Genomic DNA, 26,247 nt, shown 5'->3' on the forward strand with positions numbered 1-26,247 from the left:
GTCTGTCTTTCTTTCTCAATGGTGTTTTTATGTATAAACTACCAAGTGGTGTAATCAAATTAAACTAACTTTTTCCTTCTTACAGGTCATGTTCCTGGCACAGATTTAGGCCCAGTCATCTCCCCACAGTCCAAAAAAAGAATTTGTGATCTTGTTCAGTCTGGTGTTGATGATGGAGCACAGTTGCTGCTAGATGGCAGAGATATTGTGGTTCCTGGTTTTGAGAAAGGGAATTTCGTTGGCCCCACAATTTTAAGTGGTGTTAAGGTCAGTTTGATTTTATGTTAATGTCTAGTTGCAGATCATTATATGAATGTTCTAACAAAAATGAGCATGCACACAATATTATCTGTAGCAAGTGCTCAAATCTATGCAGACTTCTACCAGCTTAAAGAGGATGTTTATATTCACAAATAACATTGCTTGCACGATTAAGGGATTTAAAACAAGGTGTCAGCACCTTCAAATGTTTGCTGGCCAGGAGTAGTGTGTAGTTAGAAGAATTGTAGTTTGATAGCATGAAACATCAAAGAAATCGTAGGATGATGTGCAAGTATGGTGAGAGCTTCCAACTGCCGATTCACTTTAACACATTGGCTAACAATTAGTAAGGTTTCAGCACTTCATGAGACTGAGGGTTTGTCTCAGTATCCTGTGTACACACAGTCCACTATACGTCTGAGCAGATCCATGATAACACCCAAAAAGGTGCTTGAAATGTTGTGGGATGTCATTGGTATCTGTGAGGGTACTTGTTTTGTTATAACCAAGCTGCTTCTCAACTGTTTTCATCTGCTTTGCTGTACACAAACACCATCTCAGCTTGTTCCCGACATGAATACCGGACTGTCCTTAGCAACACACAAGGACCACATAGCATGTGGCCAGAGGACCTGCCATTTGTAAGCACCATCTACCGTGGCAATGATGACTTTCTGGACACGTGTTCATAGCACCATTTTTTCCTGTACTTCCAGTCATGAATCCGCCCCTGTAGTTTGACAGTTTTATTAATGTTCACCCTGTATAAGGTGTCTCCTTAACCTATATCAACCCAAATAACCTACTGCCCAGAAGTCAAATAAAAAATGCCAGACAAATGTTTTTTATTTATCAGATGCACTAACCAATGTCATTGCCTTTCTTGTAACTTTGTTTATTACCAAGATACATACAGGAGTATGTGTCTTCTAAGTAGCAACCTATATTTTTTATGAAGTAATCTACATCCTTCCAACGAGACATGTTCAAACAGCATCATTGTACTATTCACATAAATACTGTGTTATTAAAAGCTTAACACAAAATCGATTGACTCATTGCAGGAATCTGGGGCAATGAAACTCATCATCTCGCTGAAGATGACAGTAAACAAATGGAAACACAAGAGAAGTTCAAAGTGGCCATTCAGTCACATTATTGCAATTACTGTTCTGCTAACTTACATGGAAAACAGTTGGCTGAATGACTGTCATAAGTTTTTCAACAGATGCTGAGAGGAAGTGAATTACTGAATTAAATATAAGGGTGCTATATAAAAAAAGTACTGCCATTCACATTGTTATGATGAGTTAAAAGAGAGGCAAATGTGCTGGGTAATATCCCCCTGTCAGCTAAACAAAATTTATTTGGTACATTTTTTATTTTGCTTCTGGACAGCAAATTATTTGGGGGGAATCAAGTGGGACATGCTGTATATGAGTTGGACCACATCTGACACGAAAGTTAGAACTGTGTGCCAGAGTGGGACTCAAACCTGGGACTTTTGGCTATTTATTGACTGAGCTACCCAAGTGCAACTTAAGACTTGCTATCACAGCTTTAAGGCGAAGGTCCCAGTTTCGAATCCTGGTCCAGTACACATTTATAATCCACCAGAAAGTTTCAAATCAATGCACTCTCTGCTTCAGAGTGAAAATCCATTCTGGAAATACGTCTAACATTTCTTGCTGCCGCATTTTTCACTATCTCAAGAATCAAATTATTTGAGAGGTTGTCAGTTATCACTTTTTATTTGTGAATGACATTTTTTGGTAATAAGTTTATGTACTCAAGATTTTTCTGTGACATTAGCACTACAGATATTTTTCAAAAATTTACAGCCCAGTATGAAATGTTACAAGGAGGAAATATTTGGTCCAGTTCTTATAATTTTGTCTGTTGACACTCTGGATGAAGCAGTGCAGCTGATCAACAGAAATCCGTATGGTAATGGAACAGCAATCTTCACCACTAATGGAGCAACTGCTAGAAAATTCACCAATGAAATCGATGTTGGGCAGGTATGTATACAGCATTTTTTTATTGAATTATGGTTACTAATGCTCTGACACAAAATTAGAATGTTTGAAGTTATAGAAATTATTCAGGATGTTTTATCACCTACATTTTCAAATTACCCTTAACTTTCTGTGTCAGTTTAGTGAATTCATCAGATTTTAATCCTTACCCATGTTTTGTGTTCATTCGTTCATCAGTTTAATTACTGCAAAACTCACTGGCAATGTATTTCTTGTGTGTTACACTTGCAACTGCTGTTTTAAACATTTTAAGTGATGCATTGGGCATGGGGTAACTATTGCATCCAATTCATCCATAGTTCTTTCTGCTGGTAACCTTTCTTCCTCTGAACATTCACATACAAAAAAGCTATACAGAATGTTAAATCTGGACTGCAGTGAAACAATAAAAGGGAACCATTGATCAGTCGAATGTCTTGGTGACCCTGAACATGAAATTGCTGGCAAATGTTATCTGTGACATACAGGAGTATGTGAGCCTGCATAAAGTAAATGTGCAACATTATCCCACTGAAATTACTGATCACACATTAACTTTGAAGGAACTTCAGGTATTGTTCACAAATATTCATTTTGCAGGAAATGAAAGCTGCATCATTGGACATTGTAACCATGCACTCTTAACATTACCTTACAATGTCCTTACACCTTCTTAACATAAATGTACAGCTTTTTGGCCATCCTGAAATGAATTACCTGCCAGTCATTAGTAAAATTATGACAAAGTTGTCTTGAGCTCCATACAGTGTTCGGTCTCAAGGACACTGTTATTGGAAACAAGGTGGCTGCAATTTATTACAGAAGCAGCATATTCTCAGCCTATTTCTAGTTGCATAAACAGGTGGAGCACTTTTGGAGTATCATTGTTGCCAAGATTCCTTTGGAGTTCCAAAAAATCTCTCATTACTTAAAAGAACAAAGGCATGTTTGCTCAAGTGGAGTGTCTTCTTGTCTTCCAGACACCACCATTATTGCATGTTGGCATTTATTGAGATTCTTGGGAGTGACAGCCATGACAAACTTTTCACCTGATGTGTGAGATATGACAAGCAAAACATCCTCAGACTTAAAGAAGAATGTAATAATTCCAATTCCAAAGAAAGCAGTTGTTGACATGTATGAATACCATCAAACCACCAGTTTAATAAGTCATGGAGTCAAAAATTTTTTACACATATTATTTACTGAGGAACAGAACCATTCTAGTGGATTTTGACATACATGAACTTGCTTATAATCTTTCACGATTAAAGTTGTGTAAATAACTTTTTTTGTAAAATAAAATATAAATGCTGCAGTGAAGTTAATAACCTTCACATAACGACTTGAAACCCCTTCTTAAGGGTTTCAGAGTTTCAGGAATAATCACTGAAATGCTTTGTTTTGAAATGCAAACTAGGGTCCAAATTGGAGTGCAAGTTGCTGGTTACTAGCTAACAAAATGTTATTTGCAGCCTTATCACAGCAGTTTCCCAAGCAGAAAATCTGAAAGCTTACTGTGACCTGAAATTTTTTGCAAACAAAATGTCGTCATCACTTTGTATTGAAGTATGAAAAGAATAATAATAATAATAATAATAATAATAATAGGAGCACTCAGTACACTAAATATACACACTAAGCAGAGATCAGAACCAACCAACACACAGAAGAAACCCACAAAACCAGCATGGCAACACAGGCTACAGACCAGAATAGAAAAACTGAGAAAAGACATCAGACAGCTAACACAATTTATAAGAAATGAAATGTCAGACAAAAAACCAAAAAGGTTAGGTAAAATCTCACAACAAGAAGTGATAGAGCAGTTAGATGAAAAGAAGCAGAAATTACAAGCATTGGCCAAATGACTTAGAAGGTACTAGAAGGAAACAAAACCAAACATTCAACACAAACCAAAAGAAATTTTACCAGACAATAGATAACACACACATTAAAATAGACAATCCACCAAACATAACAGACATGGAACACTTCTGGAGCAACATATGGTCAAACCCGGTACAGCATAACAGGCATGCACGGTGGATACAAGCAGAAACAGACGCATACAAGATGATACCACAAATGCCTGAAGTGATAATTTTGCAACATGAAGTCACCCAAGCAATTAATTCTACTCACAATTGGAAAGCCCCTGGAAAAGATAAAATAGCAAATTTCTGGCTAAAGAAGTTCACCTCAACACATTCACATTTAACTAAATTATTTAACAGTTACATTGCAGACCCATAAACATTCTCTGATACACTTACACATGGAATAACTTATCTGAAACCTAAAGATCAAGTAGACACAGCAAATCCAGCTAAATATCGCCCCATAACATGCCTACCAACAATATACAAAATATTAACTTCAGTCATTACACAGAAATTAATGACACATACAACAAAATTATAAATGAAGAACAAATAGGCTGTTGCAAAGGAGCACGAGGATGTAAAGAGCAACTGATAATAGATGCAGAAGTGACATATCAAGCTAAAACTAAACAAAGCTCGCTACAATACACAAACATTGATTACCAAAAAGCTTTTGATAGTGTACCCCACTCATGGTTACTACAGATATTGGAAATATACAAAGTAGATCCTAAATTGGTACAGTTCCTAAAAACAGTAATGAAAAATTGGAAAACCACACTTAATATCCAAACAAATTCAAATAATATCACATCACAGCCAATACAGATTAAGCGTGGAATATACCAAGGAGACTCATCAAGTCCTTTCTGGTTCTGCCTTGCTCTGAACCCTCTATCCAACATGCTAAATAATACAAATTATGGCTACAATATTACTGGAACATACCCACACAAAATCACACATTTGCTATACATGGATGATCTAAAACTACTGGCAGCAACAAATCAACAACTCAACCAATTACTAAAGATAACAGAAGTATTCAGCAATGATATTTGGAACAGACAAATGTAAGAAAAATAGCATAGTCAAGGGAAAACACACTAAACAAGAAGATTACATATTGGATAACCACAGTGACTGCATAGAAGCGATGGAAAAAACAGATTCCTATAAATATCTAGGATACAGGCAAAAAATAGGAACAGGTGATACAAATATTAAAGAAGAACTAGAAGAAAAATATAGACAAAGACTAACAAAAATACTGAAAACAGAATTGACAGCAAGAAACAAGACAAAAGCTATAAATACTTACGCTATACCAATATTGACCTACTCATTTGGAGTAGTGAAATGGAGTAACACAGACCTAGAAGCATTCAATACACTTACACGATCACAATGCCACAAATATAGAATACATCACACACATTCAGCAACAGAAAGATTCACATTAAGCAGAAAGGAAGGAGGAAGGGGATTTATCGACATAAAAAAACCTACATTATGGACAGGTAGACAATTTAAGAAAATTCTTTCTAGAACGAGCAGAAACCAGCAAAATACACAAAGCAATCACTCATACAAATACATCGGCTACACCACTGCAATTTCATAACCACTTCAACAACCCTTTAGATCACGTAACATCAACAGATACGAAGAAAGTAAATTGGAAAAAGAAAACACTACATGGCAAGCACCCGTATCATCTAACACAGCCACACATCGATCAAGACGCATCCAACATATGGCTAAGAAAAGGCAATATATACAGTGAGATGGAAGGATTCATGATTGCAATACAGGATCAAACAATAAACACCAGATGTTACAGCAAGCATATTATTAAAGATCCCAATACCACAACAGATAAATGCAGACTTTGCAAACAACAAATAGAAACAGTAGATCACATCACAAGCGGATGTACAGTACTATCAAATACAGAATACCCCAGAAGACATAACAATGGAGCAAAAATAATACATCAACAACTTGCCATACAACATAAACTAATAAAACAACATGTTCCCACATACAAGTATGCACCACAAAATGTACTGGAGAATGATGAATACAAATTATACTGGAACAGAACCATTATAACAGATAAAACAACACCACATAACAAAATTGACATCATACTCACCAATAAAAAGAAAAAATTAACACAGCTAATCGAAATATCCATACCCAATACAACAAATATACAGAAGAAAACAGGAGAAAAAACTGAAAAATACATCCAACTGGCTGAGGAAGTCAAGGACTTGTGGCATCAGGATAAAGTTGACATTATACCAATTATACCAGGGCCGGCCAAACACTGCAGACTTGCGGAAGTGCTGCACATGTGCGACAGCGACATCTGTTATTATACATGTGTCCTAAATGAAAGGCGAAAGCTCCACTTCGCTGTTTATGTGATACAAGCAAGAGCGCAACATACCCAGTCTCGTTTACCCCTGGTAACCGTAACCTTAACAGAGAAGTACTGAGAAATGGCAGGTACTGTGAAAAAGCAAAGGACGGGAGATCTATGTTCTCAGTCGTTTAAAAATGACTGGGAACTGCAATTCTTTTTTGTAGCCGTTGGTGAAAACTCAGTGTTTGCTATGCCGCTGAATAATATGCAGCCAGCATAAGTTTTCAATTGAAAGACACTACAATACATATCACAAAGATGAGTGTAGTGCACTCAAGAGTGAAGAACGGCAAGCAAAATTAAATGTCCTTAAGAAAATGGATGAGACACACAAACTCGATTATCATTTCTCATGACCAGTGATAAACGTGTTTGGATTTATTCCTTTCATAATTAAAAATTAATGTTTACTAACTGCGCATTATTGCCTCATTCTGCTCCATGTTACATTATTATCAGGAAAGTTGGCCATTAAACCGATTGTTCCAATGTATACTTACATTTAGGGTTTTTTTTTTTTTTTTTTTTTTTTTTTTTTTTTTTTTTTTTTTTTTTTTTTAATTGTGTGTAGGGCTACGCTCAGCTGAAGTCAATAAACGTAACATTCATCTAATTGTCGGTTATTATGCAGATTTCAGACGGAGCTGATGAAAGATGTAGCAATAATGGTATTGAAATAACAGGTGATCATCGAGAGCTCTGCGGTTATCATTCCGTTCAGAGCTCAGTGAGACAGAAATTATGTGGGTGTAACTGAGAGCACCAAGAATTAGTTATAGGAAACCTTGCATTAGTTTAATGTTATTTGAAATCATGAATAAGGTTCGTTGGAAGTCGCTAAGTGCTCTCTTTCTTAAATACTAGATCAAAAACATTAAGGGTATTTACGTGCCGTCAGTCAAGCTGTCTTAATAAAAACCCACGGTTGTTAACTGTATTACTTGTCTTACTGGTTTAAACTGTCAACATAAACGTAGACGTCTCAATAAGTAGACTGCGACAGTATTTTAAATGTTTGGTACGCGAAATACCTTCCCATAGTTGGCTTGCAAGCTATGGAAAGAGCACTAGAATGCGCTGATACAGAGTATCCCAGCAAGTGGATAAAGCGACATCTGTGCGTAGAAACATGCACTACATGAAGGTTGACGGCTGCGGCGTGCACGCTGTGACCCGGAGGTTGCACATGTGCAAGAGCACTACACGCGTGCAGAATTTCTGGCTGGCCCTGAATCACACTATCAACTACAGGAGTCATACCACACAATATCCACCAGTACATCAATGCAATATAGCTACATCCAAACTTATATATACAACTACAGAAATCTGTAATTATTGATAAATGTTCAATTACCCGAAAGTTCCTAAATGCGATGTAACATATACTGTACAGTTAAAAGGAAGTCACGCTTGATCAAGGTCCGCGTCACTTTCCAGTTTTGACCAGACATAACGCCTGAGAAAAGACCCGGGAAAAGAATAGGCCTCCGGTATGTTCTGCCAGTCGTAAAAGGCGACGAAAAGAACAAACCACTAATAGGGCTAACCCCCCTTTTAGTGTGATTACTTGGTTCAGGACAGAACTAAAGAAGCCTCGGACAAGTGCCGTCATGGTCGGGGACGACGCTTGAACCCTATGCCCGCCCACAATGGTAACGACACTGCTAGCCAACTGGAAAATGATTCAAATCCAAATAGAGGTGTTTTGCAGGATATGCTTCCTGCAACCACCCTAGAAGGAAAACAAAGACAGAGGATGAGATGGTCAGATGAAGTTAATCGACACCTCATGTTCTGTTATTACCAAGCAACAAACCTAGGAACCAACACAACTGGATACAGATTACAAGTATACACAACATTTATTACCAGATACCCGGAATTAAAATTTTTAGCAGAACAACGACTAGCTGATCAGATCCGTGTAATAATAAAAAATAACAGGATACCCCAGTCAGAATTAGAAAACATCAAACAACAAGTACAACAAATACTGGAACAAAATAATGTGCAATCAGAAGAAGAAGAAAATACAATAATGGACTCAAACATCCCAGAGCAAACAAACAAAGACCAACACGCATCAATTAAACAATCAGAGGAAAACGAAATCTTAAGACAGCCACCAGAACAAGCACAAATAGAACACGAAGAGACACACGTGTCAGATATAGAAGAGAAATTTCAGCTGACATATATAGAATACAAAGACACAAATACAGACTTCAGACCATTCTTGCATAGACCGCCAAATAACCCACAAGTCGAAACAACAATAAAAACTATCAACACAATCATACTCAACAAAATAAATGAAAATACAACTATGGAAGAGTTACAACTACTGGTTTATATAGGAGCACTCACTACACTAAATATACACACTAGGCAGAGGTCAGAACAAACCAACACACAGAAGAAACCCACAAAACCAGCGTGGCAACACAGGCTACAGATCAGAGTAGAAAAACTGAGAAAAGACATCGGGCAGCTAACACAATTTATAAGAAATGAAATATCAGACAAAAAATGAAAAAGGTTAGGTAAAATCTCACAACAAGAAGCAATAGAGCAATTAGATGAAAAGAAGCAGAAATTACAAGCATTGGCCAAACGACTTAGAAGATACAAAAAAAGAGAAAATAGAAGGAAACAAAACCAAACATTCAACACAAACCAAAAGAGATTTTACCAAACAATAGATAACACACACATTAAAATAGACAATCCACCAAACATAACAGACATGGAACACTTCTGGAGCAACATATGGTCAAACCCGGTACAACATAACAGGCATGCACGGTGGATACAAGCAGAAACAGACACATACAAGATGATACCACAAATGCCTGAAGTGATAATTTTGCAACATGAAGTCACCCGAGCAATTAATTCTACACACAATTGGAAAGCCCCTGGAAATGATAAAATAGCAAATTACTGGCTAAAGAAGTTCACCTCAAATCATTCACATCTAACTAAATTATTTAACAGTTACATTGTAGACCCATACACATTCCCTGATACACTTGCACATGGAATAACCTATCTGAAACCTAAAGATCAAGTACACAGCAAACCCAGCTAAATATCGCCCCATAACATGCCTACCAACAATCTACAAAATATTAACTTCAGTCATTACACAGAAATTAATGACACATACAACACAGAACAAAATTATAAATGAAGAACAAAAAGGCTGCTGCAAAGGAGCACGAGGATGTAAAGAGCAACTGATAATAGATACAGAGGTGACATATCAAGCTAAAACTAAACAAAGGTCGCTACACTACGCATACATTGATTACCAAAAAGCCTTTGATAGTGTACCCCACTCATGGTTACTACAGATATTGGAAATATACAAAGTAGATCCTAAATTTATACAGTATCTAAACATAGTAATGAAAAACTGGAAAACCACACTTAATATTCAAACAAATTCAGATAACATCACTTCACAGCCAATACAGATTAAGCGTGGAATATACCAAGGAGACTCATTAAGTCCTTTCTGGTTCTGTCTTGCTCTGAACCGACTATCCAACATGCTAAATAATACAAATTATGGATATAATATTACTGGAACATACCCACACAAAATCACACATTTGCTATACATGGATGATCTATAACTACTGGCAGCAACCAATCAGCAACTCAACCAATTACTAAAGATAACAGAAGTATTCAGCAATGATATAAATATGGCTTTTGGAACAGACAAATGTAAGAAAAATAGCATAGTCAAGGGAAAACACACTAAACAAGAAGATTACATATTGAATAACCACAGTGACTCCATAGAAGCGATGGAAAAAACAGATGCCTATAAATATCTAGGATACAGACAAAAAATAGGAATAGATAATACAAATATTAAAGAAGAACTAAAAGAAAAATATAGACAAAGGCTAACAAAAATACTGAAAACAGAATTGACAGCAAGAAACAAGACAAAAGCTATAAATACTTACGCTATACCAATATTGACCTACTCATTTGGAGTAGTGAAATGGAGTAACACAGACCTAGAAGCACTCAATACACTTACACGTTCACAATGCCACAAATATAGAATACATCACATACATTCAGCAACAGAAAGATTCACATTAAGCAGAAAGAAAGGAGGAAGGGGATTTATCGACATAAAAAACCTACATTATGGACAGGTAGACAATTTAAGAAAATTCTTTCTAGAACGAGCAGAAACTAGCAAAATACACAAAGCAATCACTCGTATAAATACATCGGCTACACCACTGCAATTTCATAACCACCTTTACAACCCTTTAGATCACGTAACATCAACAGATACGAAGAAAGTAAATTGGAAGAAGAAAACACTACATGGCAAGCACCCGTATCATCTAACATAGCCACACATCGATCAAGACGCATCCAACACATGGCTAACAAAAGGTAATATATACAGTGAGACGGAAGGATTCATGATTGCAATACAGGATCAAACAATAAACACCAGATATTACAGCAAGCATATTATTAAAGATTCCAATACCACAACAGATAAATGCAGACTTTGCAAACAACAAATAGAAACAGTAGATCACATCACAAGTGGATGTACAATACTAGCAAATACAGAATACCCCAGAAGACATGACAATGTAGCAAAAATAATACATCAACAGCTTGCCTTACAACATAAACTTATAAAACAACACGTTCCCACATACAAGTATGCACCACAAAATGTACTGGAGAATGATGAATACAAATTATACTGGAACAGAACCATTACAACAGATAAAACACCACCACATAACAAACTTGACATCATACTCACCAATAAAAAGAAGAAGTTAACACAACTAATCGAAATATCCATACCCAATACAACAAATATACAAAAGAAAACAGGAGAAAAAATTGAAAAATACATCCAACTGGCTGAGGAAGTCAAGGACATGTGGCATCAGAATAAAGTTGACATTATACCAATTATACTATCAACTACAGGAGTCATACCACACAATATCCACCAGTACATCAATACAATACAACTACATCCAAACTTATATATACAATTACAGAAATCCGTAATTATTGATACATGTTCAATTGCCCGAAAGTTCCTAAATGCAATATAACATATACCGTACAGTTAAAAGGAAATGACGCTTGATCAAGGTCCGCGTCACGTCCCATTTTTAACCAGACTTAACGTCTGAGAAAGTAAAGAAATAATAATAATAATGAAACTTCCTGGCAGATTAAAACTGTGTGCCCGACCGAGACTCGAACTCGGAGACGAGATACTGGCAGAAGTAAAGCTGTGAGTACCGGGCGAGAGTCGTGCTTCGGTAGCTCAGATTGTAGAGCACTTGCCCGCGAAAGGCAAAGGTCCCGAGTTCGAGTCTAGGTCGGGCACACAGTTTTAATCTGCCAGGAAGTTTCATATCAGCGCACACTCCGCTGCAGAGTGAAAATCTCATTTTGGAATAATAATAATATCTGTCAGAAACAGAATTATTAACAGTTCAGAGGCAACCTCTATCGGAAGTTAAATGTAAAATGGTCTATTACCTTGACCTCTAATCACCAAAAGTTAATTGTTTGTCTTAAAGGTGGAAAATATATTAATAAATTGCCAAGTGATTTTATCAACGTTACGGGTGACACACGGACAGTTGCTACTGTGAAATCTAAGTGATCCAGAATGAAGTACAGTCCTCATGAGTTCACTTCCAACTTTTACTGAAAAAAGTCTACCCAGCTCTGATGCCATCCAAGGCACAATGCTCACAGACAATTGACTGGCACAGACAGATTGATAAGTGTCTCTTTTCACACTCTGTTTAGCTGTATTTATGTAGAGGTGCAGTGGATCGTCAAACAGAACATCTGCTGTCAACTGCCCTAGGAAAAGGTAACAGTATCTAAATGGCCCATTTCTTGGACATACGTTAATTAATAGCTCTGCCATTTAACAATTACAGTCTTCTTAGAATGGAACTGACAGCGGAACTTGACCTCTGAACTTGCCTAGTTAAGATTCCTTGTAATCATTGTTATTTGTGATAAAGTTTTGAAACCTGGTACAGCTTTGTTATTGCATGAATGTTATTGATTTCTGTAATTAGAAGTTTCTATTCCAAACCCAAGTGATACTTAATCTGACATGAATAAGGACATTTTTGTTCCAAATTTGGTTTTCAGTAAATAACTTGAAAACTTGTAGAGGTTGCTTATTAGCATCACACATTTATTTTTCTGATGTCAAATTCCATTGGGAACCTTGTGCACCATGAATTGTATTATTGTAAATATGGTTTGGATAAACGGCAGCACAGGTCCTAAAGATTGAAATCCTTCGTTTCACAGATAGATTTCAGTTACTGTGTGACCATCTTCTGCGCTAAGAAAACATCATAACCATCAGATATGAAAATCTTAACACAAATGTGGCCCTATTTATAACCACCATCAAAAAGAACATAGTCAGGAAAACATATACAAATATACAGATTCTCATACATACTGAACTATTTGAACCTTGCAGGCCCATACCATAACAACACAACGTTTTCTGTGAAGTGTAACATGTACTGTGATGATTACTTCCAGCAGTTATCTTCACTTTCACTGTAAACATTAATTTTGAAATTACAAAAGAGCCTATCTTGTGACCTTAGCGGTTCTCGATCCAACATACAGTGAGCTTTTAGCTTACACAGCCAATTATTTATGCTCAGTATAGCAAAACAAGCATCATAGTGCCCTCTAAATGGCAAAGCGTACTACATGGAGACATCAATTACAGTAAATACCGTTAATAGAAAAAAACCATAGCTTACAAAAAAATAACCTTTAAAATCAAATGACGATTTTTTTACCGTCTGAAGTCATAGCTAAACTGTCAAAAAATGCAGCACAGGCATAACAAAGAACAAATAAAACTATGTCCTCTGACACAGTCAAGATAAAATGTGTACGAATACACGTAATGAAAAGCACATAGTAATTTCTCAAATCAGAAAAATTAGTGTCAGAAACCCCCTTTTTCCAGTTCCAAAAACATCAGTTGAATGTAAAAAGATTAACCTTTGTAATGGGACATTATGCCCTCTCTTAACATCCTCGAAAACTTGAACAACCCAATGATTGACATTATCAGCATATATTCTTAACAGGCATTTACAACAAGTAATAACAAGATATTAACAACCATACAATAGTCTCCTATATGATGTATTGGACCCATAATATTGCTATTTTTCATGTGACCAACTTACACTAAATTTCAATAATGACAAAGTGGGCCAAATATACTGGGTGACAATTACTGAACTATATGCAAAAAATGTAAATTGGTTGCAAACTTTGGCATGCACACGCTTTGTTCAACATGTAAGCGTCACTACAGGTATTCAGACTTGTGCTATTACATGTTCAATATGCTTGCCACCATTGGCAATGATGTGGAGAGATGAAAAGCAAAATTCTGCATGACCCACTGAAGTGTTAAGAGTATCTGTGCAGTCAATGACCTGAATGGCTGCTTTCAGCTCAGCAGTGGTTTTGGTGTTGTTATTGCTGTAAACCTTTGTCTTCAATGTAGCCCCACAAAAAGGAGTTGCATGCGTTCAGGTCTGGAGAATATGGCGGCAAATTGAGGCCCACGCCAGTGGTGTCGGGGTACCCCAGAGCCAGGGGTACCCCAGGACATCAAACACTTTCCTACTTTGATGGGGTCGAGCTCAGTCTTATATGAACCACATCTTGTCAAAACAGGGTCACTTTGGATAATGTGGATGAAAGACTGTTACAAAACCTTCATGTAGTGTTTGGTAGTCAAGATGTCATCAAGGAATATCACACTGATTATTCCATGACTGGACATTGCACATTACACAGTCACCTATTGAGGGTGAAGAGACTTCTCAAATGCACCAATTTTGCTTATTGATGAACCCATTCAAATGAAAGTGAGCTTCATCGCTATAACAAACATTCACATCAAAGTCCTGTTCGTCAATTTTGTGGACAATAGTATGGGCAAAACGCAACCACTATTCCATGACCCTGGGGCTTAATAGCTGATGGGTTTGAATTTTGTATGGAAAGAGATGAAGGTCTTAAACAGTAATTTGTGACAGTGTTTCCCAGTTGATTCCCACCTGTTGTGCAGCTTGTCTGATTGATTTCCTTTGGCTGATTTGAAACACATGGCATGTCTTCTTGATGTTTTCATGCATTTTCGCCCTTTTTGGACAACTGACATTGCCAATACTGTCATCATGAACACTACCTGTTCTCTCAGTCTTGCAAGTCAAATTCTTGGTTGTTGGCACCCTTGGACCAGTTGTCTTCAGCTTGAACTTGGTAGGAAACTTTAGTTTAGCTGCTGTTGGGTGGTTTTACTCACATAGGCCTTCACAAGCACTATGCATGCTGTACCTGCAGATGGCTAGCAACAATAAGGCGCATGTGCATTTGTATACTAATTCCCATCATGCCCTGTGGCCAACATGCAGTTTGAATGCCCTAACACAGACCATTCAGAAGTTATGACTATTGTTTTCATATAGTTCAATAACTGTCACCCTGTACATTGCAAATAGGGCACACAAATAAAAATAATGTCCACCATTTGTTATTAGAAAACCTGATAAGCACCTCTTAACAAAAAACTGCTGAAGGAAAGGTTAGTCTAAGTGCACACAAAGTTTATGCTCATATCGTGAATCAGCATGTTGCACTGTATAAGACATAATACCAGCTAATCTTTCATCTTGTTGCTGGCCCTGTGGACGGCCTTCCTGCCATGCAAAGCTCTCAAAGTGCTTTCAAAAATGGGCACTTCTCGTAAGTGTCTGCTCATTAAACAACATGGAATTCCAATATTTCAGACTACAGGAAATCTCCATCTTCTCAAGGAGATTGAGATATCTGCCCTTTTGTTTTTTGCTGTACAACAATTTAAGCTGTGATGTCCTATCAGGAGGAGCATGGCCTGTACCAATCAAATGTGCATGTCAATGTTCTGAGGAATGTCATTACCTGTAGGTGTGCAGGGCATCTGTCAGTAATGAAAATAATGTTTCTTTCTGCTGCACCCATATTAGCATCTAAACTCCTTAGAAGCTTTGTACACATTTCAGCTGTCATCCAGGCATTGCTAATAAAATTGCAGGTGCTCGGTATTAGTGTTCTTGTTTCAGGCAGGCCATCCACCTTTGCAAGATACAAGTCTTTAGTGATGGTAAATCATTACTTTTATGAGAAGAAGACACAACTCCAAATTTTATTGTATTCTGGAATCATCCTGAACATTGGTGCATAGAATCTACCAATGAAAACTATAATTTTAAAATAAAATAAAATGTAACTGGATAGATTTTTTTTAAATCTACTCAGCAAGTGGAGACAGGAGAACTTTCATAGCCAGTGGCCCCTTCTCCTGGCAGGAGGATAGAAGGGGAAGGAAGAGGGGTGAAGGAAAAGGACTGGTGAGCTGTAGGAAAAGCGATAGATTTCATAATAGTCACCCAGCACTCAGAACTTGCCGGATTGGATGAGAAGGAAAGACTGATTGTGGGGGACTGCACCAAATGGGGTCCCAACAATCGGCCTTTCCTTCTCATGCCATCTGATAAGTCTCCCATGGCCCAGGGTTCTGGGCGACTTCCCCAAACTCTTTCCCTTTTCCTAGACCTCACCGACCGTTATTCTTCACCCCTCTTCCTTTCCCTTCAACCATTCTGCCAGGAGGAGGAGCCACTGACTTCAAAAACCTTGCAAATTTTACTACAGTGTGTGTGTGTGTGTGTGTGTGTGTGTGTGTGTGTGTTGTCCTGCCACTGCTTGATGAGTAGGTTTTTTTTAAATCCATCCAGTTACAGTATATAGGATGCGTTTCACAGCAACCATGTACAATGTTTAATACAAGAACTGAAATTTTCTGAGACCCGAGATTGCTCACAATATTGTAATGTAGAAATTAAATAAATTTTGCCCTTCACATCAGAAAAAAATATAGAAAGCTGCACAGCTGCAACCATATAACAAACTTTAGCTACCCTTTTCTGTTCGTCATTGTCATGTGATCATGAACCTGCCAGAATTTGTAAAACTGAAGGGTAAAACCAAATGTAGCCTACAAAGCTTCATTCAAGACAACCATACAGATTTAGTCTTGAACTGATAAGTGTGCAGCTAAACAAAGGTGTTAGGCATCTTTGAACACACGTTCTCCCTTTTTAATGCAGTGGGACAGAAAATTCAACATTCACGAATGCCTGCTCATTTGCTAGTGTATAGGACATGAAAAAGACTATGCCATATTATGTTTCTTTGCCATGTCAGAGTTTAATATTTTGACTGTGCTCAACATCACAAATACTTGTCATCTCTACTGAATCTTAAACGTTCTTGTTTTGCTGTCTGCTGAAACTTCCACAATGTAGTAGTCAAAACTTTCATAAACAACTTGTAACCAATGCACAAAACACCATTATTTTATGGGACTGGAAATTGGCAGTTATTTGAATTTTCCAGCAAAAAATTATAATGTACCTATTGGCAGTAAGAATACTTTGTAAATTATAGACATTCTTTCCCGCAACTCACCAAAAAACTTAGGAATTTTGACTTAACTGGATTTCATTTTGCAAACTGTTCAGTGTTTCTTCCTTAAAAAAGGACTTTCTCTTAAAGGGGATTCATTAGAAATGAATATCAGGAACATTGTTCTTGTGGCAATTTCGCCAGAACCAATTGTGGATTGTGGTTTGTCTCATAACGTACATAATGTAAATCATTTTATTCAGGTACAGGAGACACGTCAAATTGTGGTAAAATTTCAGATTAGACAAAGAACAGCTGATGTTAACAAACAGCATAATAATAATAATAATAATAATAATAATAACAATAATAATTTGTATACAAACTTACAATAAAATCAAGCACTTTATTACCACTTGCCCAAGTTCTCATTTCATCCTCTATGAATTCTTCTCTTGAACAGTAGCATTTCTCCCACAGAATCTGCTGTAGCCTTGTTTTTAAAATTTCTGGCTTCATGTTAAATATGTTTTTGCCCATTGACTTGGTGTATATTGTAATACCCGTATATTGTGGCGTCTGTGCATACAATTTCAACTGGCGTGTGGGTAGCATAAAATTATTTTTATTTATTGTGTTCTATGTATGGTTAAAATGATTCTCCCCAAATAATTTTTATCTGCTGTGCAAATATAGAAGTAACATTAAGGATTTGTAGTTTTCGAAATAATGGGTGACAAGGCTCTGTTCGCTGTGCAGTGCACATGTATTGGACAATTTTCTTTTGCAGTTTCAGTATTTGAGTTACACTACTGGAACTTCCCCAGAAAATTATCCCATATCTAATGACAGATTCAAAATAACTATGATAAGCATTTTTTTCTGTACTCATGTCTGTGGAATTTGCTAGTATTTGCATTGCAAATGCAAGACTGCTTAGTTTATTTGACCAAAAGTCAACATGTGTATTCCAGCTTAAGTTCTTGTCCTCATATAGTCCCAGGAATTTGACCGTGTCAACTTCTTTCATAGGTTGATTGTTACATTGTATTTTAAGTTCCGCACATTTTGAATCTGTTTTTGAAAAGTGGGAATTCCTTAAAGTGGGTTTGTTAATACAGAATTCTATTGTACTTACTATGTAGCAGAGAGGTTGATGGCAGAATAAAAACCAGATGGAATAGTTTATAATCTTTTGGTCAGTATCCTTCCTTGGAGCTAACTCAACAACAAAATCACACTCATATATGCAGTATTACAATATACTCTGTTGATTGTTAATGTATCTACCATATGGTGAAAAGTACCTATATTCCTCCCTCTGAGTGATGCTTACAAAGTCTAAAATGAAAAAGTAATTCTCAAAGTATTGACAGCCATGCAGGCAGATCAAATTCATAGCCAGTTAGTGTTTGCAGTGTGTCAAAGAACTAAATCTGTAGTACCGAATAGATCTACTAGATAATACATAACAAGAAGCAAGAAGGAAATGAGAAGTTTTGCCAGTGACATAATTCTATCTGGCAACAATAGACGTGAATGTTGTTGTTGTTGTTGTTGTTGTTGTTGTTGTTGTTGTGATCTTCAGTCCCAAGACTGGTTAGATGCAGCTCTCCATGCTACTCTATCCTGTGCAAGCTTTTTCATCTCGCAGTACCTACTGCAACCTAGATCCTTTTGAATCTGCTTAATGTATTCATCTCTTCGTCTCCCTCTATGATTTTTACCCTCCATGCTGCCCTCCAGCACTAAATTCATGATCCCTTGATGCCTTAGAACATGTCCTACCAACTGATCCCTTCTTCTAGTAAAGCTGTGCCACAAACTTCTCTTCTCCCCAATTCTATTCAATACCTCCTCATTAGTTATGTGATCTACCCATCTAATCTTCAGCATTCTTCTGTAGCAGCACATTTCGAAAGCTTCTATCCTCTTCTTGTCCAAAGTAGTTATCGTCCATGTTTCACTTCCATACACGGCTACACTCCATACAAATACTGTCAGAAACGACGTCCTGACACTTAAATCTATACTCGATGTTAACAAATTTCTCTTCTTCAGAAACACTTTCCTTGCCATTGCCAGTCTACATTTTATATCCTCTCTACTTCGACCATCATCAGTTAATTTGCTCCCCAAATAGCAAAACTCCTTAACTACTTTAAGTGTCTCATTTCCTAATCTAATTCCCTTAGCATCACCCGATTTAATTCGACTACATTCCATTATCCTTGTTTTGCTTTTGTTGATGTTCATCTTATACCCTCCTTTCATGACACTGTCCATTCTGTTCAACTGCTCTTCCAAGTCCTTTGCTGTCTCTGACAGAATTACAATGTCATCGGCGAACCTCAAAGTTTTTATTTCTTCTCCATGAATTTTAATACCTACTCTGAATTTTTCTATTGTTTCCTTCACTACTTGCTCAATAAACAGATTGAATAACATCGGGGATAGGCTACAACCCTGTCTCACTCCCTTCCCAACCACTGCTTCTCTTTCATGCCCCTTGACTCTTAAAACTGCCATCTGGTTTCTGTACAAATTGTAAATAGCCTTTCGCTCCCTGTATTTTATGCCTGCCACCTTCAGAATTTAAAAGAGAGTATTCCAGTCAACATTTTCAAAAGCTTTCTCTAAGTCTACAAATGCTAGAAACTTAGGTTTGCCTTTCCTTAATCTAGCTTCTAAGATAAGTCGTAGGGTCAGTATTGCCTCACGTGTTCCAATATTTCTACGGAATCCAAACTGATCTTCCCCGAGATCGGCTTCTATCAGTTTTTCCATTCATCTGTAAAGAATTCGCATTAGTATTTTGCAGCTGTGGCTTATTATACTGATTGTTCGGTAATTTTCACATCTGTCAACACCTGCTTTCTTTGGGATTGGAATTATTAAATTCTTCGTAAAGTCTGAGGGTATTTTGCCGTTCTCATACATCTTGCTCTCCAGATGGTAGAGTTTTGTCAGGACTGGTTCTCCCAAGGCTGTTAGTAGTTCTAATGGAATGTTGTCTACTCTCGGGGACTTGTTTCGACTCAGGTCTTTCAGTGCTCTGTCAAACTCTTCACGCAGTATCATATCTCCCGTTTCATCTTCATCTACATCCTCTTCCATTTCCATACTATTGTCCTCAAGAACATCGCCCTTGTATAGACCCTCTTATATATTCCTTCCACATTTCTGCTTTCCCTTCTTTGCTTAGAACTGGGTTTCCATCTGTGCTCTTGATATTCATACAAATGGTTCTCTTTTCTCCAAAGGTCTCTTTAATTTTCATGTAGGCAGTATCTATCTTACCCCTAGTCAGATAAGTCTCTACATCCTTACATTTGTCTTCTAGCCATCCCTGCTTAGCCACTTTGCACTTCCTGTCAATCTCATTTTTGAGACCTTTGTATTCCTTTTTGCCTGCCTCATTTACTGCATTTTTGTATTTTCTCCTTTCATCAATTAAATTCAATATTTCTTATGTTACCCAAGGAGTTCTACTAGCCCTCGTCTTTTTACCTACTTGATCCTCTGCTGCTTTCACTACTTCATCCCTCAAAGCTACCCATTCTTCTTCTACTGTATTTCTTTCCCCCATTCCTGTCAATTGTTCCCTTATGCTCTCCCTGAAACTCTGTACAACCTCTGGTTTAGTCAGTTTATCCAGGTCCCATCTCCTTAAATTCCCACTTCTTTGCAGTTTCTTCAGTTTTAATCTACAGTTCATAACCAATAGATTGTGATCAGAGTCCACATCTGCCCCTGGAAATTTCTTACTATTTAAAACCTGATTCCTAAATCTCTGTCTAACCATTATATAATCTATCTGAAACCTGTCAGTATCTCCAGGCTTCTTCCATGTATACAGCCTTCTTTCGTGATTTTTGAACCAAGTGTTAGTTATGATTATGTTGCGTTCTGTGCAAAATTCTACCACGCAGCTTCCTCTTTCATTTCTTAGCCCCAACCCATATTCACCTACTACGTTTCCTTCTCTTCCTTTTCCTACTATCGAGTTCCAGTCACCCATGACAATTAAATTTTCGTCTCCCTTCACTATCTGAATATTTTCTTTTATCTCATCATACATTTCATCAATCTCTTCGTCATCTGCGGAACTAGTTGGCATATAAGCTTGTACTACTGTGGTAGGCGTGAGCTTCGTATCTTGGCCACAATAATGCGTTTACTATGCTGTTTGTAGTAGGTTACCCAATTTACTATTTTTTTTATTCATTATTAAACCTACTCCTGCATTACACCTATTTGATTTTGTATTTATAATCCTGTATTCGCCTGACCAAAAGTCTTGTTCCTCCTGCCACCAAACTTCACTAATTCCCACTATATCTAACTTTAACCTATCCATTTCCCTATTTAAATTTTCTAACCTACCTGCCCGATTAAGGGATCTGACATTCCACACTCCGATCCGTAGAACGCCAGTTTTTTCTCCTGATAACGACATACTCTTGAGTAGTCCCAGCCCGGAGATCCGAATGGGGGACTATTTTACCTCCAGAATATTTTATCCAAGAAAATGCCATCATCATTTACCGTATTTACTCGAATCTAAACCGCACTTTTTTCCGGTTTTTGTAATCCAAAAACCGCCTGCGGCTTAGAATCGAGTGCAAAGTAAGCGGAAGTTCTGAAAAATGCTGGTAGGTGCCGCCACAACTAACTTCTGCTGTCGAATATATGTAGCGCTACACAGGCATGCTTTGCAGGCACAAAGATAAATACTGGCACCAAAACCTCAGCGTCAGTAAATAAATTTAAAAAAAAAAGGTGGAAGATGAGCTTTTTTCTCCACCTCAATTTTCGACCACAGCATTTTCATACATTATCCAACGAAGTAAATACAAATTACGTGTTGTTAATCTACAAATGTAGCAGCATTTCAGTGTACTACAAAAATCCGACTGGCAAGACTGTTTGGGATGTTTGTCAATATGGCCAACTCTACGTTCTGAATTTTTTCCTACCTATGAGAAGCGTTGGTTGCTAATAGGAACTTTTATGAATTGTGAATCACATGCAGTATTCTCTTCATTATAAGTATAATACGAATATAAACATTTTGCCATGTATTCTTTCGTGTTTGCTGCTATCTCATTTAAATCCTGTCTGCCTAATAAACTACAAAACTAGAGTGAGACAACAGCAAACACGGAAGAATATACATATAATGTCATGTTTATATTCGTATTATTCTTATGCCTAATAGTGATATAGTCAGAAATGAAGCATGACAATTGACTAGATTTTTAAATCTAAGATGACTCTTACTTCTGTGCAGAATGTAATGTACTAAAGAGGCGTTGTAAAGATTTTCAAATGGAGAAAATTTTTTGCTAAATTCTCGTTCAGAACATCATCTATCATATGCAGTCTATTATTTGGTTCTTGTTGATCATTATCAAAGAAAGCAGCAGTGTAAGTAACAACAAATAGCAGTCTCTTGGCATTGTTTCGCCAATGAGACGATTCCTCTCTTTTTTTTAATTGTAAGCGGCAGTAGCGTGCACAAAAGCAAGCCATGCTGCGAGCGGTGACAGGATCTAAACACTGTTTATCAGAATGCGACAAACAATGCATGACACAGTACAGTAATGACTTTTCAGCTTAGAGTGACGTAAACACCTATAACAAAGAGAACGGCACTTATCAGTTCAAAGAAAAATAAGCAATCAATTCAAACCAGATGAAGCACATGAAAAAGGAAGGGTATCCGTATAAATATGGACGGAGCGCCTGACGCATAGCAAAGGCTACCGGGTAAAGCTTAACTGCTAAGCTTACGACTCAAACCAAACTACTGTAGCTGTACAGTCATTCATTCGACCTAAATTGTGTCGAATATTACAATGGACCAACTTTGTTTCGATTTGGAGATGCGGCCTAAAACTTTTCTCTCCCCTTGAATTTCGAGTCTCAAATTTCAGGTGCGGCTTAGATTCAAGTGCAGCTTAGATTTGAGTAAATACGGTAACCATACAGTAAAGCTGCATGCCCTCGGGAAAAATTAGAGCTGTAGTTTCCCCTTGCTTTCAGCCGTTCGCAGTACCAGCACAGCAAGGCCGTTTTGGTTGGTTTACAAGGCCAGATCAGTCAATCGTCCAGACTGGTGCGCCTGCAACTACTGAAAAGGCTGCTGCCCCTCTTCAGGAACCACACGTTTGTCTGGCCTCTCAACAGATACCCCTCCATTGTGGTTGCACCTACGGCACAGCTATCTGTATCGCTGAGGCATGCAAGCCTCCCCACCAATGGCAAGGTCCATGGTTCAGAGTTAGAAAACTGCTGCAGAAGCAAAGGGAACTTCACAGCAAACATAAACATAGCCAAAGCCTTGCAGACAAACAAAAATTACGCGAAGTGAAATGTAGTGTGAGGAGGGCTATGCGAGAGGCATTCAATGAATTCGAAAGTAAAGTTCTATGTACTGACTTGGCAGAAAATCCTAAGAAATTTTGGTCTTATGTCAAAGCGGTAGGTGGATCAAAACAAAATGTCCAGACACTCTGTGACCAGAATGGTACTGAAACAGAGGATGACAGACTAAAGGCCAAAATACTAAATGTCTTTTTCCAAAGCTGTTTCACAGAGGAAGACTGCACTGTAGTTCCTTCTCTAGATTGTCGTACAGATGACAAAATGGTAGATATTGAAATAGACAACAGAGGGATAGAGAAACAATTAAAATCGCTCAAAAGAGGAAAGGCCGCTGGACCTGATGGGATACCAGTTTGATTTTACGCAGAGTACGCGAAGGAACTTGCCCCCCTTCTTGCAGCGGTGTACCGTAGGTCTCTAGAAGAGCGTAGCATTCCAAAGGATTGGAAAAGGGCACAGGTCATCTCCGTTTTCAAGAAGGGACGTCGAACAGATGTGCAGAACTATAGATCTATATCTCTAACGTCGATCAGTTGCAGAATTTTGGAACACGTATTATGTTCGACTATAAAGACTTTTCTGGAGACTAGAAATCTACTCTGTAGGAATCAGCATGGGTTTCGAAAAAGGCGGTCGTGTGAAACCCAGCTCGCGCTATTCGTCCACGAGACTCAGAGGGCCATAGACACGGGTTCCCGGGTAGATGCCGTGTTTCTTGACTTCCGCAAGGCGTTCGATACAGTTCCTCACAGTCGTTTAATGAACAAAGTAAGAGCATATGGACTATCAGACCAATTGTGTGATTGGATTGAAGAGTTCCTAGATAACAGAACGCAGCATGTCATTCTCAATGGAGAGAAGTCTGCCAAAGTAAGAGTTATTTCAGGTGTGCCCCAGGGGAGTGTCATAGGACCGTTGCTATTCACAGTGTACATAAATGACCTTGAGGATGACATCGGAAGTTCACTGAGGCTTTTTGCGGATGATGCTGTGGTGTATCGAGAGGTTGTAACAATGGAAAATTGTACTGAAATGCAGGAGGATCTGCAGCGAATTGACGCATGGTGCAGGGAATGGCAATTGAATCTCAATGTAGACAAGTGTAATGTGTTGCAAATACATAGAAAGATAGATCCCTTATCATTTAACTACAAAGTAGCAGGTCAGCAACTGGAAGCAGTTAATTCCATAAATTATCTGGGAGTATGCATCAAGAGTGATTTAAAATGGAATGATCATATAAAGTTGTTCGTTGGTAAAGCAGATGCCAGACAGATTCATTGGAAGAATCCTAAGGAAATGCAATCCGAAAACAAAGGAAGTAGGTTACAGTACGCTTGTTTGCCCACTGCTTGATTACTGCTCAGCAGTGTGGGATCCGTACCAGATAGGGTTGATAGAAGAGATAAAGAAGATCTAACGGAGAGCAGCATGCTTCATTACAGGATCATTTAGTAATCGCGAAAGCATTACGGAGATGATGGATAAATTCCAGTAGAAGACTCTGCAGGAGAGACGCTCAGTAGCTCGGTACGGGCTTCTGTTGAAGTTTCGAGAACATACTTTCACTGAAGAGTCAAGCAGTGTATTGCTCCCTCCTACGTATATCTCGCGAAGAGACCATGAGGATAAAATCAGAGAGATTAGAGCCCACACAGAAGCATACCGACAATCCTTCTTTCCACGAACAATACGAGACTGGAATAGAAGGGAGAACCGAAAGAGGTACTCAAGGTACCCTCCGCCACACACCATCAGGTGGCTTGCGGAGTATGGATGTAGATGTAGATGTAGAGTATCAAAAGTAAAATGAGGACTACGAAATGTTGTCTGTTAAATTTTGGCAAATGTAACGGAGCTGCATTACGACAAGACATTAAGAGTATTAAATGAGTTTACTATCAAGAGAGTAAATTAACTAACAGTAGCCAATACTGCTAATGAGAAATGCATTGATGAGCCAAAACATCATGACCACTTGCTTAATAGTGTGTTGGTCCATCTCTAGAATACAATACAGGAGCAGTTATTACTGGCATGGATTTGACAAGAAGGTTCTGGAGGAATGTGGCACCAGATGTGTGTGCAAAAGTGACTAAATACACTTAAATTATGTTGGTGAGTGAGAAGTTGGTGCCAGTGATCCAAGTGCATTCCATTGGGGGGCCAAAAAACCAACATGAGTTCAATATCATGTTCCTGAAATCACTGTGGCATGATTAAGGCCTTGTGACATAAACAGTTTCCCTGCTGGTGGCTGTCATCCTGTTAGGGAAGACATTAAGCCTAAGACGACGCAGGAGGATGCGATAATGCTCGTGTAGTCCACAGCTGTTGTGCAGTCTGATTTCTGTCACAGATCTACATCTACATTTATACTCTGCAAGCCACCCAACGGTGTGTGGCGGACGGCACTTTACGTGCCATTGTCATTACCTCCCTTTCCTGTTCCAGTCGTGTATGGTTCGCAGGAAGAACGACTTTCTGAAAGCCTCCGTGCACGCTCTAATTTCCCTGATTTTACATTCATGATCTCCTCGGGAGGTATAAGTAGAGGGAAGCAATATATTCGATACCACATCCAGAAACGCACCCTCTCGAAACCTGGCGAGCAAGCTACACCGCGATGCAGAGTGCTTCTCTTGCGGAGTCTGCCACTTGAGTTTGTTAAACATCTCCGTAATGCTATCACGGTTACCGATTAACCCTGTGA

The 26,247-nt window shown here is 38.0% G+C and overlaps 1 protein-coding gene across 1 annotated transcript in view; it reads left to right on the forward strand.

Annotated features, from left to right (window-relative positions):
• Positions 1–26,247, forward strand: part of LOC124593338 (probable methylmalonate-semialdehyde dehydrogenase [acylating], mitochondrial) — a 74,116-nt gene that overhangs the window by 11,890 nt on the left and 35,979 nt on the right. Inside the window, exons 7-8 of the mRNA XM_047131919.1 lie at positions 86–267; positions 2,103–2,282. Of these exons, the coding sequence (XP_046987875.1) occupies positions 86–267; positions 2,103–2,282 (362 nt within the window). The remainder of the gene's footprint in view (positions 1–85; positions 268–2,102; positions 2,283–26,247) is intronic.

The sequence above is a fragment of the Schistocerca americana genome, chromosome 2 (assembly GCF_021461395.2).
Source record: "Schistocerca americana isolate TAMUIC-IGC-003095 chromosome 2, iqSchAmer2.1, whole genome shotgun sequence".
Classification (NCBI taxonomy): domain Eukaryota; kingdom Metazoa; phylum Arthropoda; class Insecta; order Orthoptera; family Acrididae; genus Schistocerca; species Schistocerca americana.